General features: G+C 37.1%; 3 protein-coding genes across 5 annotated transcripts; 2 read left to right on the top strand and 1 right to left on the bottom strand.

Annotated features, from left to right (window-relative positions):
• The first annotated feature begins 3,401 nt into the window (after positions 1 to 3,401).
• Positions 3,402 to 4,939, top strand: LOC141653156 (uncharacterized). Its single transcript, XM_074460831.1, has 2 exons — positions 3,402 to 4,159; positions 4,542 to 4,939. Exons 1-2 carry the CDS (start codon positions 3,533 to 3,535, stop codon positions 4,695 to 4,697), a joined length of 783 nt encoding a protein of 260 aa, XP_074316932.1. The 5' UTR covers positions 3,402 to 3,532; the 3' UTR covers positions 4,698 to 4,939.
• Positions 4,940 to 5,655: 716 nt separating this feature from the next.
• Positions 5,656 to 10,301, top strand: LOC141653168 (pentatricopeptide repeat-containing protein At5g39710). Of its 3 annotated transcripts, none has more exons than XM_074460845.1 (4): positions 5,687 to 6,029; positions 6,780 to 9,332; positions 9,595 to 9,666; positions 9,960 to 10,301. In XM_074460845.1, exon 2 carries the CDS (start codon positions 6,813 to 6,815, stop codon positions 9,072 to 9,074), a length of 2,262 nt encoding a protein of 753 aa, XP_074316946.1. In that variant the 5' UTR covers positions 5,687 to 6,029; positions 6,780 to 6,812; the 3' UTR covers positions 9,075 to 9,332; positions 9,595 to 9,666; positions 9,960 to 10,301. The 3 variants fall into 3 exon arrangements, with proteins under 3 accessions (XP_074316947.1, XP_074316946.1, XP_074316948.1); XM_074460847.1 differs by having other exon boundaries at positions 5,944 to 6,029; positions 6,805 to 9,332; XM_074460846.1 differs by lacking the exon at positions 9,595 to 9,666 and having other exon boundaries at positions 5,656 to 6,029.
• Positions 10,302 to 10,557: 256 nt separating this feature from the next.
• Positions 10,558 to 15,819, bottom strand: LOC141653171 (5-formyltetrahydrofolate cyclo-ligase, mitochondrial). The gene is made up of 8 exons (XM_074460850.1): positions 15,463 to 15,819; positions 13,577 to 13,717; positions 12,700 to 12,867; positions 12,419 to 12,460; positions 12,276 to 12,321; positions 11,730 to 11,800; positions 11,502 to 11,628; positions 10,558 to 11,012 (listed from the first exon to the last, which is right to left on the bottom strand). The coding sequence occupies exons 1-8, from the start codon at positions 15,764 to 15,766 to the stop codon at positions 10,994 to 10,996; spliced, it is 918 nt and encodes a 305-aa protein (XP_074316951.1). The 5' UTR covers positions 15,767 to 15,819; the 3' UTR covers positions 10,558 to 10,993.
• Positions 15,820 to 16,770: the final 951 nt, after the last annotated feature.

Raw genomic sequence — 16,770 nt, 5'->3', positions numbered from 1 at the left:
TTCTGTTAGTTGACAGTATTTATTTTGTTGTGGGCGGCGGCCGCTTAATGAATAGTACTCCTTCCGTCCCTTTTTTTTAAATTCTTTATGAGGGGTATTTTAAGTAACAATCCGTTTCATTATAGACGGATAGTGATCCTCTCACAAAATGCAAGTGGGAGGGCAAGTGGGGGTATCCATTTCCCACCCACTTGCACTATCCACTCTCATTTTGTGAGAGGGACACTATCCGTCTACAACTTTAGACAGATAGTGTCCGTCTAAAGTGAGAATTTGTGTTTAAGTAAAGGTAACACGGAGGGAGTATATCTTGAAAGCTTTTCATGTTTAGGAGGGGCAAGTCTTGAAATTTGTGTTTACTGTGGTTGCTTATGTGAGCCTTAATTTGATTTTGTTATATGAATTTGATATTGTACCTTTTTGGTCATTTTTAGGAAGGATTGTGCCTTCATAATCTTGAGCCGGGTAATGAATTGTGAATACTACACAAAGATGTTACCAGTTTAGCTAATTGACATCCAAATAATTCACATAATTAGAGATAAATTGATAACGACAAATCATCAATTGTATGGAACAAAGGTTAAATCTATTTGATGTCCCCCCCTCGTGTACCCCTGAACTTTTTCATTTTCTATGGTATACCCCTCGTTTTTCGCAAAAAAACTTTGACCAATAATAATTCTCTGTTAAAAGTTCAGAAAACGGTAATTTTTTTTTTCAAACCAATTATCTCGTCAATGCCTTGAATTTGAAAAAAAAATTCACCGCTTTTTGAAATCGTAGCCGGTAGTTATGGTTGGTCAAACATTTTTTAACGAATAAACTTTGACCGACCATAATTCCCGACTACGAGTTAAGACGTCGGTGAATTTTTTTTCAAACGGAAGACCTCTTAAAGACGGTTAATTTGGAAAAAAAAGTTTATCGTATTCTGAACTTGTAGTCAAGATTTATTGACGGTCAAAGTTTTTTTGATGCGCTATCATGAAAAAGTCTAATATCCCAAGAATGAATGAAACATTGTACGATCGTCTATTTGGAGCGATATTATAAGATGAATTAATTGATTGATTGTTGTAATTAAGGTTTGGTTGGTGGAAGTGTGGAACAATTGGTCAAACTCTTTCAAAGTTGCCTGATTGCCTCCTCAGTCCTCCCTTCTTTATCAACCGAAGTCGTGGAAAGCTGCGCTATGATTCTCTGAGTAGAAATGCATAACTCACTTTACTTGTCCCCTAATTTACCCTGGTTGGAGTGGTCCATTAAACGAGTAAGAATCATCTCCATTTTCTCAAAAGAAATGGAGGTTCATTACCTTTAAATGGTCCGGATTTAATTCTGAATAAATTGGGTAGTTGTAAATACATTTGAGTAGAAAAGGGTAAATGAATGAAAATGAGAGGTATAATATAATATGGCATGAATTAGGGCGTGACGTCGTGTTGGGATAGTGCGAGCCATGCCTGAAGACCCCGGGCCGGGAATGGCCCATGTGAGGAGGCGGGTCATTGCGGATTGGGTCGGGTTCTCTCAACTCCGACACAGATAGACAGACCTCAATTGTGGCTGTTTGGTGGCACTGGCCTAATCTCCCGACTATTCTTTGGAATTGGCCCACTTTTTAAGATTTTGTGAGGAGTATTTTAGTTCGTAGTTGCTCATTCATGGATGAGTTTTACTCTTTTATGGACTTTTTTTCATTATGTTTCCATAGTATGTCATTTGCCTAGTTGTCTCTAATTCTCTCTAATCCTCTCTAAGTCTCTCTAATTCTCTCCCTCACAAAATTAATTAAATTTACAAATTAATCAAATCCATCAAATTACACAATTATGGATGCTAATTTTCGTATTGATCGATCAAGTAATAATTCTAATTCTTAATTATATTATATCAAATTAAGGAATTGATTTACTCTAATTAAATTAGAGTCTAATTAATTAGGGTTTCTTTAAATCGTCGCCGACGTTCGGAAGAGGGATGGCCGCCGTCGCCCATGTTGGGCAGCGAATTAAAGGCAATAGCTTTGGTATTACACCACTGTCAATTTCGTCTATTTCACCGCTAATAACTTTGGTATTATACCACTGTCAATTAAAGGCAAGTTCGTCTATTTCACTGCTCACGTTCTAATAAAACACAATCCAATGATCTTTAAAGGCAATAACTTTGGTATTATACCACTGTCAATATGTAAGTATAATACATCAGTAACTACCCCGTGAAGAAGACAATTCACACTACACAAGATATGGCATTTCCTACACAACACAATTTCTGTATAAAGATACTCCAAGTACTACAGTTCAAATATTCGTCTAGCTGACGGGTCGCCATTGGTGTCGTGGGCGTCATCAATCAAGGAAAGCGAGGGAAGGAGGCGGTGGTTGGCGGCTAGCTGAGGCCGAGAAGGGCAGTGGCAAGGTAGTGGGACTGTGGGAGGAGTGGGAGAGGGAGGCGGTAAAATTCAAGGAGGAGAATTGAATATAGAGAGAGAAAATAAAAAATTAGGGAGTTGAAATAAAAGGAATAAAATGGTCATTTTCGTCCATAAAAGAGTAAAATCCGTCCATAAGGAAGCACTACCCTTTTAGTTAAATGGGACAATTCTAAATAATTAGACGGAGTATTAATTTAAAGGTTTTTTTGTCAAACACAACCTTTAAAAAACTTTTTTTCCAAACACCACCTTTAAAAGAAAGTTTGTTAAACACAACCTTTAATAATTTTTTTTTTTGTTAAACACGACATTTTGGCTAGAGTTTGAACACTTCCAATGAGGTGACTTTCAGTCGATGTTTGAGATAGCAAACGAGGTCGATTTGAGGTGTTTTTAGACTCATTGGAAAGGTGGGAGTACAAACTTTCCAGGTGTTATCAATACGGCGGTGATAGGTGGCCTTATGTAGGGTCTATTGGTGTGTAAAGTAAGGCTGGTCAAAGAGTAAATTGATTTGTTTTTACCTCCAATTCACTCCTTGACCAGCCTTACTTTACACACCAATAGACCACACATAAGGCCGCCTATTACCACCGTATTGGTAACCCTTGGAAAGCTTGTACTCCCACCTTTCCAAAGAGTCTAAGAACATCTCAAATCAACCTCGTTTGTTACCTCAAATATCGATTTAAAGTCATCATATTGCAAGTAGTTAAACTCTGGTCAAAATGTTGTGTTTTACAAAAAAAAATTATTAAAGGTTGTGTTTTACAAACCTTTTTTTAAAGGTGGTATTTGAAAAAAAAAAACTTTTTAAATGTTGTGTTTGACAAAAAAAACCCTAATTTAAATGAATAATCTTCTCACTTCTAACATTTAATTTTAATTTTTTTTTTTTTTTTTTTTGTTTAGGAAAACACATTTCCCACATTTCTTAGTAGTCCATAAGACCATAAGTCATAACACATCAATTCTCATTTCCCTACCACTTGAGCTCTTAAAGTGGTGTTAGTTAAAACAAAAAATTCTTAACCCACTTTTTCCAACAAAAGCTCTCATCTCTCTCTTGCTTCATTGCAACCCAGAAAGATGTCTCACATAGCCACCAACAGGCGCAGGTTAGCAGCTCCAGAACCAGAAATCATAACAAAACCCACTGTGAAAAGACAAATAAACCCTTCAACAACCACCAAAACCTCCACAGTATACAACCTCACCAACCACTTCTCAAGGCTAAACCCTAACCCACAATCTCAAAAATCCCTAAACTACCCTCCTTCCCAAAAACTCATAGATGTCCATTCACAAGCTAAGTCCCTTTCCAAATCAGCTATGTTAGAGCCCTCAAATCATGGTTTAACTCATAAAGTAGTGAAGAAAGGGAAAAGGGTAGTTTTGGAAAGTGGAAAAGAGGTTAAGAGAGTTGATAAAATAGGTAAAAATCATGAAGAGGGAAGTAAAAAAGAGTTACAAGTGGTGAAAATCAGGAAACCACCTAAGGAAGTAGTAGTAGTAAGAAGTTGTGGGGTTGGGAATAGTAAATCATTAAGTGATGCACAAGTAGAGTTGAATAATTTTTTGTTAACAAATAGTGCAAAATTAGTGGCTGCTGATATGCCCCCTTTTATTCAGATCCATGCTGTTGGTTTTGCTAGAAAGATCAAAGATAGTCTTGAAAAATTCAGTTCTAAGAATCTTGCTTTATCCCTCAAAAAGGTACCTTATTACTACTGGTTTTCATATGTATGTTCCATGTATTTGTTTTTTGATTTGTTTCATTTACCTCTTATATTCCGTCTGTCTCAATCATTTGTTTATCTTTTTTATTTTGTGTGAGGGTCTTTTTTTTAATCAAAAATTAACAAATGATTGGTATAGATGGGGTAGTCGTTTGTAGTGGCCTAGTGGGATCTTACGGGTTATTGTCGATTTTAAGTTTGTGTTAAATTGTCTCACACTCGATACTTGGATGTGGGTACTACATTGATACTGCGAGATTTTTCATAAAATAGCTGAGTCTGACATATGAATTTGGGGTTGGATGGGATGTAAGGGATGAGTTAGATTGGTTTTTGATAAGTTAGTGTTTTGAATGCAGGAATTTGATGGAGTATATGGACCAGCTTGGCATTGTATTGTAGGGAGCAGCTTTGGATCATTTGTAACACATTCAGTAGGAGGATTTCTGTATTTTTCATTGGATCAAAAGCTGTTTATCCTCTTGTTTAAGACAAATGTACAAAGGGCAGATTAATTAAACCAACAAGAGTATTATTTGATCCTGTAACAATAATGAGGATCTGGTAGGAGTAGACAGAAAGACAGGTTCATTAGTGATATATCCGTCTTAAGAGAAATTAGTCGTAGTTTATATACCACCAAAGTATGTATGTAGTATGTACCTTGTGATTTTTGTTTGGATACTTGATTACCTTGTATTGTGAAATGTGAACACATGATCAAGGTTCCCCATATTTTGATAGGATTATAAAATATACTCCCTCCGTCCCCGTTTGAGTTTCGAGTAAGGGGTAGAAATAATTAATGAGACTGGTCTCACTCTCACATGAAATTTGTTCTTTTTGGTGTAAAATAGAAGTTACTCCTAGTTAGTTACTTGCATAGGTACTTATGCTGTCCTTGATGTTCATGTCACACCTCCTTCAAGGCCTGGCTGTGGTCCTGTGGATCTTGAGATGTATATCAGCGCAATTTGAGTGATGGATAAAAAGATAAAAGGATAAAAGATCGTGGAAGATATCGATCAAAAGTAACATGGTGTCTGCTTGGAGTTGGAGTTGGAGTTGGAGTTGTCAAACATCGTCGACATTTTAATTTACATTGTTGCCATTTCTTGCTTATTTTTTCTACATTATCCCTTGCCACTTCCTGGCAACATCTCAAATACAACTAACATCATTATGACACAACACTTCTAAGTTCTAACTTATCCGATTCTTCATAAAAACGGATACCAAATGACAATTTTTCTTCTTAATTTTAGTAAATTTTAAAACTGAATAGTAAATATAATCTTGTAAATAAATAATGATTAATACCCTCGGACGTGGACCACCCAGGCACCCACGTCTTGTCAAGAATATGGTCATGGATTGATGATCACAATTCACGGCCATGGGTGGAGCTGTGGATCACCCACAGTCCTAAGTGGATCAAGATATATAAAAATCTATTAATAAGTGAGATTAAATATAAAGGACAACTCAACAAAAAGAAAATATTAATAAAGTGAAAATGCTGTTAAACACAAATTATTACTCCGTATTTAAGATAAGAGTATTCGTCTTAAACATAAAAAAGACCACAAATTCTTATTTCATTGTATAATGCGAAATGGTCCACGATCCATTTCCTCTCACAAAAAACTCATTTAGGGTGTCTTCAATATTCAAGATACTCCTTATCAATAAGCTGAAATAAGACATTTATATTATAAGACGATTTTAAAAAAGACTAGTTGGCTCTTAAGTCGGGATTATTGTATAACGAGGTTGAGTCCACAGTCCAGTCCAGACCCGTTCAAGCGCCATTTCCATTCCTCAATCAAATACAATTGTCTCCATTGGTATATTTTCTCTCTGACTCTCTTTTTTGTATTTCTGTTTTGATAAATTTGATTTGTTAGGTTGATTGGTGACATTTGACATTAATTAACACCCAATTTAGCAAATATATGTTGTTTAATTAGGTTTTAATTTGTGTATGAATAACATGAATTTATTCTTTCAATTGCCTGTTTACTGATTTTTGTGTGAAACACTGAAACCCAGTAGCCTGTTACTGTTGAAAGTCTGAAACTTTGGTACAATCTTTGTTGTATTTGAGTTTCTGGGTTTTCTTTGGAGCAAGTGGTGAGTGTTTTTCGCCATTTTCGGACTAATTTTACGATTTAAGGTAACACGATATCTACTGCCCTTTAAACCTGTGTGGTGTGATTATGTGTATATGTTGAGCTGTGATTTTGGTGGTTTAATTTAACACAAATTCTTGTTTAAGACGGGCACTATCCGTCTTAAGCTTAAGACAGGTCAAATATAACCATGTGTCAGTGTGTATTCTTACGTGGTTTATTGAGTATTTCTATGTAAATTATTGTAGTTGATTGTGCCTCATTTTTCGCCTTTTACTGTTATCGTTACTGTTACTGCTATTCATATTGGCATGGCTACTTATGCGGTTGCTGTTACTGTTATTGTTTTTATTATAATTATTGTTATAATTGCTGTTGAATAATTGAATAGAAGAGAAGGTGGTGCTGTAGGTAAATGATGTGTTTATGTTGATGTTTTTGTTGTTGTTCCTTATGTTGTTCTAGGTATCTTACGTAATTTCAATAGCAGAGGTGGAAATGATAAAAAATGGAGATGTTATTGCGAATGAGGTGGCAGAGAAAGCGATGACATACCTCCGTCGACATCCACAGCAACTGTCGTCATTGCTTCCAAAATTTAGCTCAGAGGCAGGTTGTATGTTGCTGCTCAAATCCCAGTCTGACGCCTCCCTAACGCTCAAGTTCATCAACTGGGCTCGTAGTCACCCCTTTTTTGACGCTCGCTGTAAAGTATATGCCCTTCACATCCTTACTCGTTTCCACCTTTTCAAGACTGCCCTTCCCCTTGCCCAAGACCTCGCCGTCCAATCCCACCACCACGACCCTTCTGGCCAACTTGTCTTCCAACATCTCCACTCTTCCTACCAATTGTTCCACCCCGCCTCCACCTCCACTTCCACGTCCTCCTCTGTAATTGATCTCATGGTTAAATCCTATTCTTCTCTTCAGTTCATTGATAAGGCTCTTCTTACCCTTCGCCTAGCTATCCACCATGGCTTTATGCCTGGTATTCTTTCTTATAACTCCCTTCTTCATGCCATTACCTTGCGCACACCCACTCCTTTTCAGTTGCTTCTAGCTCAGAGCTTGTACCATGACATGACTACTCGCCTTGCCATTTCACCCAATGTCTTTACTTTCAACATTTTGATTCGTGCTTTTTGCGCTTCTGGGGATTTGCGCAGGGCTTTAGGGTTCTTCTCTCATATGCGCAGAATTGGCTGTCTCCCTAATCTCGTTTCCTGTAATACCCTCCTAAATGCCTTGTTTCGATTAGGTCGCCCTGACGACACCATTAATCTGTTTCGTTTCATCAAGTCCAACTGTCTACAACCCAACTTGATCACCTACAACACTCTGATTAACGGCCTTTGTCGAGAAGGCAGCATCAACCAAGCCACTGAGGTGCTTGACGATATGACCCACCATGGTCTTCAACCTGATGAAGTCACATTTAATACCCTTGTTCATGCTCACTGTAAGCTAGGTAACTTCCACCAGGCCCTTGTTCTGCATTCTCAGATGATGACTAGCGGCCTGTCTCCTGATGTCATTACTTACACATCTTTGATCAACAACATGTGCAAGGACGGCAATTTGAGTCGTGCCATGGATTTCTTAGATCAGATGCGCACCAGAGGGCTTCGTCCCAATGAAGTTACATATACGACCTTGATTGATGGCTTTTCCCAGCAGGGTTTGCTTAATGAAGCCTATCGTTTATTGAAGGAAATGACAGACAGTGGGTTTTCACCTTCTCTAGTGACTTACAATGCCCTTATCAAGGGGCATTGTGTGATGGGGAAGATGGAGGAGGCTATGCACTTGATTCAAGATATGACTGAGAGAGGGTTGGTTCCGGATGTTGTGAGTTATAGTACCATTATATCCGGGTTCTGTAGGAGTCTCGAGCTAGACAGGGCATTCCAGATGAAGCAAGAGATGGTTGCAAGAGGTATTTCGCCAGATGTTATTACCTATTCGTCTCTCATAAAGGGACTATGTCAGCAAAACAAGGTTACCGATGCCTGTGGTCTTTTTGAAGAGATGTTACGTCTAGCTTTGCCACCCGATGAAGTCACTTACACAACACTAATAAATGCCTACTGTCAGCAAGGTAATATCAGACAAGCTTTTCATCTGCATGATGAAATGATCCAAAATGGTCTCCTTCCCGATGTTGTCACGTACAGTGTACTTATAAACGGGCTTAATAAACAATCCCGTACCAAGGAAGCAAAGAGGCTACTGTTCAAGATGTTCTATGAGGATTCTGTCCCTGCTGGTGTCACCTACGACACACTGATAGAAAGCTGTGGAAACAGTGAATTTAGCAACGCAGCGGCCCTTCTGAAAGGTTTCTGCGTGAAGGGTTTGATGAATGAAGCAGATAGAGTCTTTGAATCTTTGCTGCAGAGAGGCCAAAAGGCTACTGAAGCCGTGTACAATGTGCTTGTACATGGTCATTCCAAGTGGGGGAATACATCCAAGGCATATGATCTGTATAAGGAGATGGTGCATTCTGGTTTCATTCCCCATACCGTAACCATCCTTGCATTGATTAAATCACTGTCTAAAGAAGAGATGAACATGGAGCTTGGAGATGTTCTGGAAAATGTGTTGAGAAGCTGTAAACTTACTGATGCGGAGCTTGCTAAAGTCCTTGTTGAGGTTAACCATAAAGCAGGAAACATGGAGGAGGTGCTTAATATTCTCAGTGATATGGCTAGTAGTGGCTTACTTCCAAGCAGTGGGACCGGTGCTGGTTATGCGCAATGACTATTTTAGACATCAGCCATATGCTTAGGTGGTCGAACTCCAATAAGCAAGTAACAGTGCTACATAAGAGGCCTGGACTGTCGGTATGGTGAACCAGCTTTTGGAGTTGCGCAGTAGTGTCCTACTTTAAAATGCACGGTATTGGAGTCGTACTGGTGACCTATTTCCAAATGACAGAAAAAAGAAAGCGACTTTCATTCTTCAACCTCAGCGGTGGAGTTTAAAGCAACTATTGAAACTCCTATAACATTGAAGCAGGTATGAATTCCTTCTCTGATATTCTCTTTTGATGTTTTCATTGATCTTTGAATTTGAACTAAATCTGTTATATTGTTACTCTTTATTTTTCCCTCATTGAAAACTGGGTGTTTCTTTGTTCCGGGGTTATTTTTGACGAACTCAATCCTTGTCGTTGTTTCAACATGGATTCCATCACTAGGCTAGAAAAAAGGCTTGAACCTGTAGTATTTGTTTAAGCATTGCGACTTGTAATTACTGCTGTATTTATTTTATATTGCAGTTCTTATCCATGAAGCTAGCTACAGTGCAGTGGAGATTGATGCCCTTTATTACTGGATTTCATGCAAAAGATGTAAGTTTTACCATATCTTCGTCTTTAAACCTACGACACTGTCACAATAAGAGTACTTATCATGTTTTTGAGTTTGAAATCTTAAACTCAATCCTCTGAAACTAATGCAGTGTCCTATTCAGTTTACGGCTCATCAACTGGAGATGTTGAACTTTTCGACATCATTTTGGCTTATTGCTAATTGATTTTTAAAACCCATCCAAAGTTTCTTGTTTCAATGCTAATTCAGGTACCACTCAATTTGTTTAACTACTAAAACTAATCAGGGTAAATGAATATTTCTGGTAAATCAGCTTGGTATACAGCCATCTGGTTCGAGTGGATTGATGTTTAGTGCTCAAGCGATGCAGCTCAGCAGCTGCAGGAGGACCGCGATCAGTTTGGTTACATATACTATTATATGGAAGTTTTTAACAGCTTAACTCTGTTACTTGTTACAGTTAGAAATCTTTTGTATCGCATAATCATGCAAGATACACTATTGTTTTAGATGCGTGATTCTATAGTTACCAATGTGTCTTGATTTGTAGTACGACGAATGTCAGCTGTAGAAAGTATCCCCTGTACCTTTGGGCCATTCGCGCTGTATGAACTGATGAATATTTATGTAACCGAGATATTTACGCTTCTTAAAATTCCAGCCTTTTATCAGTTCTCGTTCTACAGGTTTGACAGGTCGTAGTATGGTAATTTCACCGATCAACATCGCAAGGCATCATAATAACAGGCTCAAGTTATTGCGTTGAAGCTCGATAGTCTGCCTTGCTAAACACTCAGTTTAAACTCCAAACCCAACTTCAACCTGCAGATGTCAATATGTGCCTTCGTCTGTCTTTGATAAACAGTTCAAGATCATTACGTATTCGAAGAACTTATTGCACGGAAGTTCAATATCACTCAGTTAAACCTCTTTGAGACACACTGCACTATTTTTTGACTAAATAAATGTTGAATACACTGCAGTACTGCACATTCTCTGCCCAGAGGTAATATTAATATTAATTGTTGTTCAAAAAATTGTAAAAGCAATCTCGACATAGAGTTACAACACACGGAGCTCAAACCAGTATCGCCTAAATCCTTCGGAATCTCCTGCTATATTTCTAGCAATTTGCATCTTCGCATGAGTCACAACGCGCATAACTCAAACCAGTAAAAGCACAAAAGGCAGGAACCTCATAAAGGTAAAGTAAGCCATGTTGTTGGGTCAAGACATCATGTGGTTTTGAAAGAATCTCCAATGGTCCGGTTCCCAAATCCCAAACTCGTTCAATGAATTGGAACACCACCATTGATAACACAAAAATAATAATTCTCAGGAGCAATTTCAGATGCCATGCTCCATCCTGCAACAGTTTATAGGCTAAGATATAATTTTGCACATTCAAATCATGGCAATTAAATCTAATACTCATAAGTAGTACATACTGTAATAAACCTTCCCACATGTGGTGGTGAGACCAACCAAAATTGTTCGTGTTACTCATTTAGTTACAAAGTTAATCGGTTGGTCTCTAAAATCCGTTCTAATTTTTTTATTCTAGATAATCTCTATTACGAATCCTTTGTGTACTTTGGTGTTCCTAATCATCCACTTCTTTTTGTTCCGAAGAAGAGGCAATAAACTGGGGCTTATCAGGACCAATGCTACGATCTTCCTCTCTTGTAAGACATTCTCATACTCCATATAAGGTTTTATGAGTGTCTTTGTCATGACACAGGACAGCGACCGGTTTTTTAAGATTTAGAAGGTTGTCATGACGGCATTTTGACGTGGTATTGGCCAGATCTATAAAGCAATAGATAATCCATGATTCAAATAGTCTAAGATATACCTGTGAAGAGCTGCTGAGGTGAGAGGAATGATGCCGGCGGGAGATACTAAAGCATCTATATCAACATCATTGGGCGTGATTGGAATAGCTTCATCCTCCAAAATTTGAACAGAATATGATAAAGCAACTACATGACATAGACAAAAGAAATGAATTTACCAGATGATTTTCTCGATTTTTAGGTACAATTACTACAAGAGTTATCACAGAAAGGAATTAAGAACATACCAAGAAGTGGCTGCTTCCAGTTCTTCTCATTGGCAAGCTGTTGATAATTGCTCAGGAAAGTGTCGTAGTATCTTCAAAAGATACAAAAAAATCCAATTAGGAATAGTAAGTGAGAACATGGTGATGGCTATAAAGATTGTAGTGTGAGTTTTTAACATGATATATAGCAGTGAAATACTAAAAAATTGAAAAAGGACCTAAATTATGCGGTATTTTTCACCCTTGATATACATGTACTGCAGTTAACTGATGACTTGTACTGCGATATTTTTCACGGACCCTTGATATGAGAACAGCTAATATGAATTGTCATATACAGCCATCGCCATCAAATGTAAACCAAGAACTGTCTAAGATGGATACGGATAGAGCTAACAAAAAGGGTTGGAAAGTGAAAGAGAAGAGTGTAAAAGAAAAAAGAAAAAGAAGGGGAGTCCACAGGTACATAGTACTAGAAACACAAGACAAACTAGAAAAAAAATAAGCTATATCAACCGAAAATATTTTTTTCATAAGACACTTAGTCAGCTCAAATTGAAAACATACCCTCCACCACGGCCTAAGCGCCTTCCAGATTTGTCAAATGCAAGTCCTGCAAAAAGAGTTTTAGAGGCAAATAAAAAAATAAAAATCAAACTACAAAAATTTTACATATTTGTTACTAGGAGAGTCAGTGAAGGAGCTAATACCGGGTAATATCATGAGGTCAACTGGTTGAGTAGTTTGCATAACTGCAATTAGAAATATACAATTAGCAATAGCTCAAGTTTAGCAACTTCTAAATTTCAATCGGGAAAAGAAGAATAAGAAATTTATAATTGACATTATTGTGAGAAACAAAGTCCTAATTTATCATTAGCAGAAAGTGAAACATTCACATAGCAAATGCGACAGCAAACATCATTTCAGAGTCCAAACAGCTAGCAATAAATTATGATTTTGAGCAAGCAAGGTCTAAAATATGCATTACCATCTTCACGTTCATTTCCGTGGCTATCTATTCCAGCGGGCTCAAGTATGTCCATCGAGTTTGCAATTAGATCGTCCATGCCAGTTATGTTAAGCATCCGCATATGACATTTCTTGTCCTCCACTCGTGGAACATAAAGCTTTTTCTCAGCTAGTTTATCACCACTATCTGAAAGCAAAAACTGAAGTTTAGAATAGTCAATGAGAAGAGGAACACTTTGAGTTGATCAATCAGTTTCTTCATCAGTTATTGCTATCTACCACGTGTCAAAAGAGTTAGAATCACAAATAAAATCTATTGCAATGCAAAGGTGAGTGGTGGTTATATAGGCCGACCGAGATGAATAATTTGAGCACGACAACATGATGAAAATGGTGTGGTAAGTGGGATCGGGCGTATGGAGCCTGACGCCTACGTAACCCGCATAGAGACGTTTTCGGATGACCAATAATGAAAAACTGCAACAAGAACTACATCAAGTAACTGCTATAAATCTTTGTTCCACCAATTTCAGTACATATCTCAATATATGAAGGATTTTGAGAAACTGTAGTGAATCTGCTTGAATGGAGGCAGTACTTCACTATAGGAAGAAGCGCTACCAGTTTAGAAAGTCAATTCTGTTTTACTTCCGTCACAAATCATTATCCAAAGCCAAAGAATAGTACATCTTTGGCTCCACTTAACATGGAAAATGCTAATTTGAGCATAATGTTAGATTACAGATATTTGCTAGGAAAAATATAACTCCAAAGGAGCTATCTTCGTAAATAAAGCAAAGATAGATTACAGATATTTGCATGAACAACTATACTATACTTAGAGGCATAGAGCAACTTAAACTAGTTAATCAGGAGCTCAAAGATGGTGGTCAAACCTTTGTCTGAACTCTGTAAAATCTCTGCCAAGATTTTAGATGTATCAACTTCTCGCAAGGGGCGGCAGCTAATATAAGCACATAACCTTTTGCTTGACTTCAACCATGGAGCATCCAGTACCAGACGTTGAATTACATCATCTGAACAGAAACAAATGAAAGATCAAACAGGGAACAAATTACTGCTATCAAAGGGAGGCGTGCAATTATACAAGTCACTGAGATCAAATAATAGAAAGCCAACATTCGCAAGCTTTGCACCCCATATCTAAGTTTCAAGCAATCAAGCTTTAGTGCCGCAGATAACATGAGTGTCTGGTGCTTGTTTCATAACTAAAAATCAAATTATTTTCTATGCCCCAGCCGTTGACAGCTATCGATCACAACAAAGAGAGCACCATGGAAACAGAAACTAACTTCAACAGTCTACTTTTTTTTATCAACATATATTGAAGACTAGATAGTAGAGATATTCAGCCACTCACAATCTCATTAGCCCGAAAATTGCTGCTTTATTCTTAAAGCCCAAAAACTACTGCCTGTGATGGCATTTTTACCTCGTCATCGCGAATTCTACAAACGCTCTAGAGGCTACTCTTATTGCGACCAATCCCAAAGTATCAGCAATGCAGCAAAACTCCGATTTTGATTGTTTCAGTGTAACAAGCTGAGCACCTCATTAATATGAGAAGACATAGGATGTTACAACAAACCTCCCCTAATAAAAATCACATACCAAAGAGGAATTATGTCTAGTTTATCCCATAGCCTTCTGCATTTAAGTGGAAAATTAACATCTACGAAGTCTTAAATGATCTCGGAAACAGCTCAAATCAGTTACCTTTTTTTGTAAAGGGAGCCACAAGGGCACTTCTAATGACTACAAGATTCAAACCCAATTAGCATCACTGAATGACTTTACCACCTAAACTAGCTCACACTTGCCACTCGGTGACATTTCCAGCTAAGTAGCCTAATCGGTTAGATATTGCTAACCTACACATCCTAATCTGATTAAACATTTAAAACTATGAACAATGTCTGAAATCTCAACTCCAGGGTCACCTCCGCCCTCCCCTTGGATTCTCCATCCCAATATATCAATGCCACCAATAACACAACCCCTTAATTCACATGCATGATACACTCATATGTAAAAATGGAGTAGATGATTACCCAATTACATCAAACCAACCAATTTCAGCAAAAGTTCATTTCACAAATAAAAAAATGCAATCTTTCCAAAAAAAAATTTGTTTACCTAAACCATTTATCCAATAACCTTCCACTTTAGGGTCCATTTGTTTACCTCCATTATTTCTTAACTTTAGCCATCCACTAACAACTACCATCAATGGTGGTAGTGGTAGAGCTCATTTTAATGGAGGTTTGTGATGAATGGCGCAGGTTAAGGAAAACAAAGGTGTAGAGATTGGTGATGATGCTAAAGTGCATTGGTGTACAAAAATAAAGCACAATTTTTTCACTTGTTTCAGCACCATAAATCATCCTAATGCATTTCTTTAACCTACAATCACTATCTCTTAACCTCAAACACCAGTTTCAATAGCATATTTCACCATAATTTAGTGGCGGAACTAAAGGGGCTAGCAAAGGCAGTCGCCCTTCTAGGCAATGAAAAAAATCGAAACTTTTAACTCAAAACTTTCAATTCTTTTCCCGTTTACCTTATTTCATTACTAGTTCCGCCCCTAAATACAAATCCTGATTCCGCCACTATAATGATCACCCATCTAAGTACATCAACTAAACAATCAATTCATCAAGAATCAAAAACCCCAATTCAAACACACATTATAACAACAACAAAAATGCAATCTTTTCCAAAAAAAATTGAACCAAAACATGATAATCAAACAATTAACCTTCATGAGAACGTTGAGAAGGGGTCATTTCTCTAAGAGATTTCTTAACTTTAGATCTAAGAATCTTTTTCTCCTTGAAAATGGGTTCTAGTTCAGCAGTAGAAGCATGGATTCCATCAATGGTGGTGGTAGTAGAGCTCATTTTAATGGAGGTTTGTGATGAATGGCGCAGGTTAAGAAAGTATGAAGGTGTAGAGATTGGTGAAGATGCTAATGTGCACGGTTGGTGTAGGTTAAGAGAAATAAGGGTCATTAGTTTTTTCAGTTGTTTGGCACTTTGCCTTGTGGGAAAAAGTTTGTTCATTTCTTTTTGCTTAGTTTGTCTTCTGCCATTTATGAGCACGATCTCTTCATCTATGATTGCAAAAATATACAAATGGTCACGTGCGGCGATTTTACACAAGTATATGGTGAATTGAGTTGGTTTTAGGATGACCTTCTTTGGTTAACGTGAATTAAGAGACTTTAACAAAGTGATTTTTAGAAATATGTCTCGTAAATTATGCTTCTAGGTTGAATTTAATTTCTTTGTTGTAAATCTTGTAATCTATGTTGAATCTTGTGCTTTATTTTATAAGAAAAAATCATAATACCTACTGTCAATCTTCTACTACTACATAGTGTCATTTGTTGAATCTATGGTGAATCTTGCACTTTATTTTAAAGTCTATTGACTCCAATCATGGTTGATCATACTTATGCATTAAAAACATCGAGAAGGGTCTCATTTACCAACAATTGTGATTACAATAAAGTAACAAATATAATTAAGTTATACAAAGTTAATATTCTGTTATTAAAAATTCCAGCACATTATAGTATTTTCAAATATAGAACAACACGCAAATGGTTTTATGGAAATGCATTAGAAACACTAACTTTATCATCATTTTTTTTTTTGGTTCAAATGAGTGTACTTATGTAGCGGGTGAGAATCGAACTTCCAACTTCATAGTTGAAGTAAAAGAACTCTTATCACTTGAGCTAACACGCTGACTCTTGTTTCCAAATACATGTTAAATAAACCGTAAACAATCACTCCTTCAATATACCTCCACTTCACACACCTTGTTATCTTAACTCTTAGTGGCAAAAATAAAATCCCTTCATTTATAATTTCCTTTCTCTTATACTCCGCTAATCAACCCGATAAATCGTAGGGAGTACTTGTTATTGTTTCGTGCACAAAGCCAACGAAAATGAGCAAGTAGTAAAAGACAATGTGAAACATAAAATCTCCACTTTATATATGAAAATATTCATAATTTTATCAGAAAAAGTAAGATAATTATATCAACTTACAAAACA

Source organism: Silene latifolia, chromosome 4, assembly GCF_048544455.1.
Source record: "Silene latifolia isolate original U9 population chromosome 4, ASM4854445v1, whole genome shotgun sequence".
NCBI classification, from domain to species: Eukaryota; Viridiplantae; Streptophyta; class Magnoliopsida; order Caryophyllales; family Caryophyllaceae; genus Silene; species Silene latifolia.
Note: the sequence above shows the minus strand (reverse complement) of the source record. Positions and strands in the feature narration are given on the sequence as shown.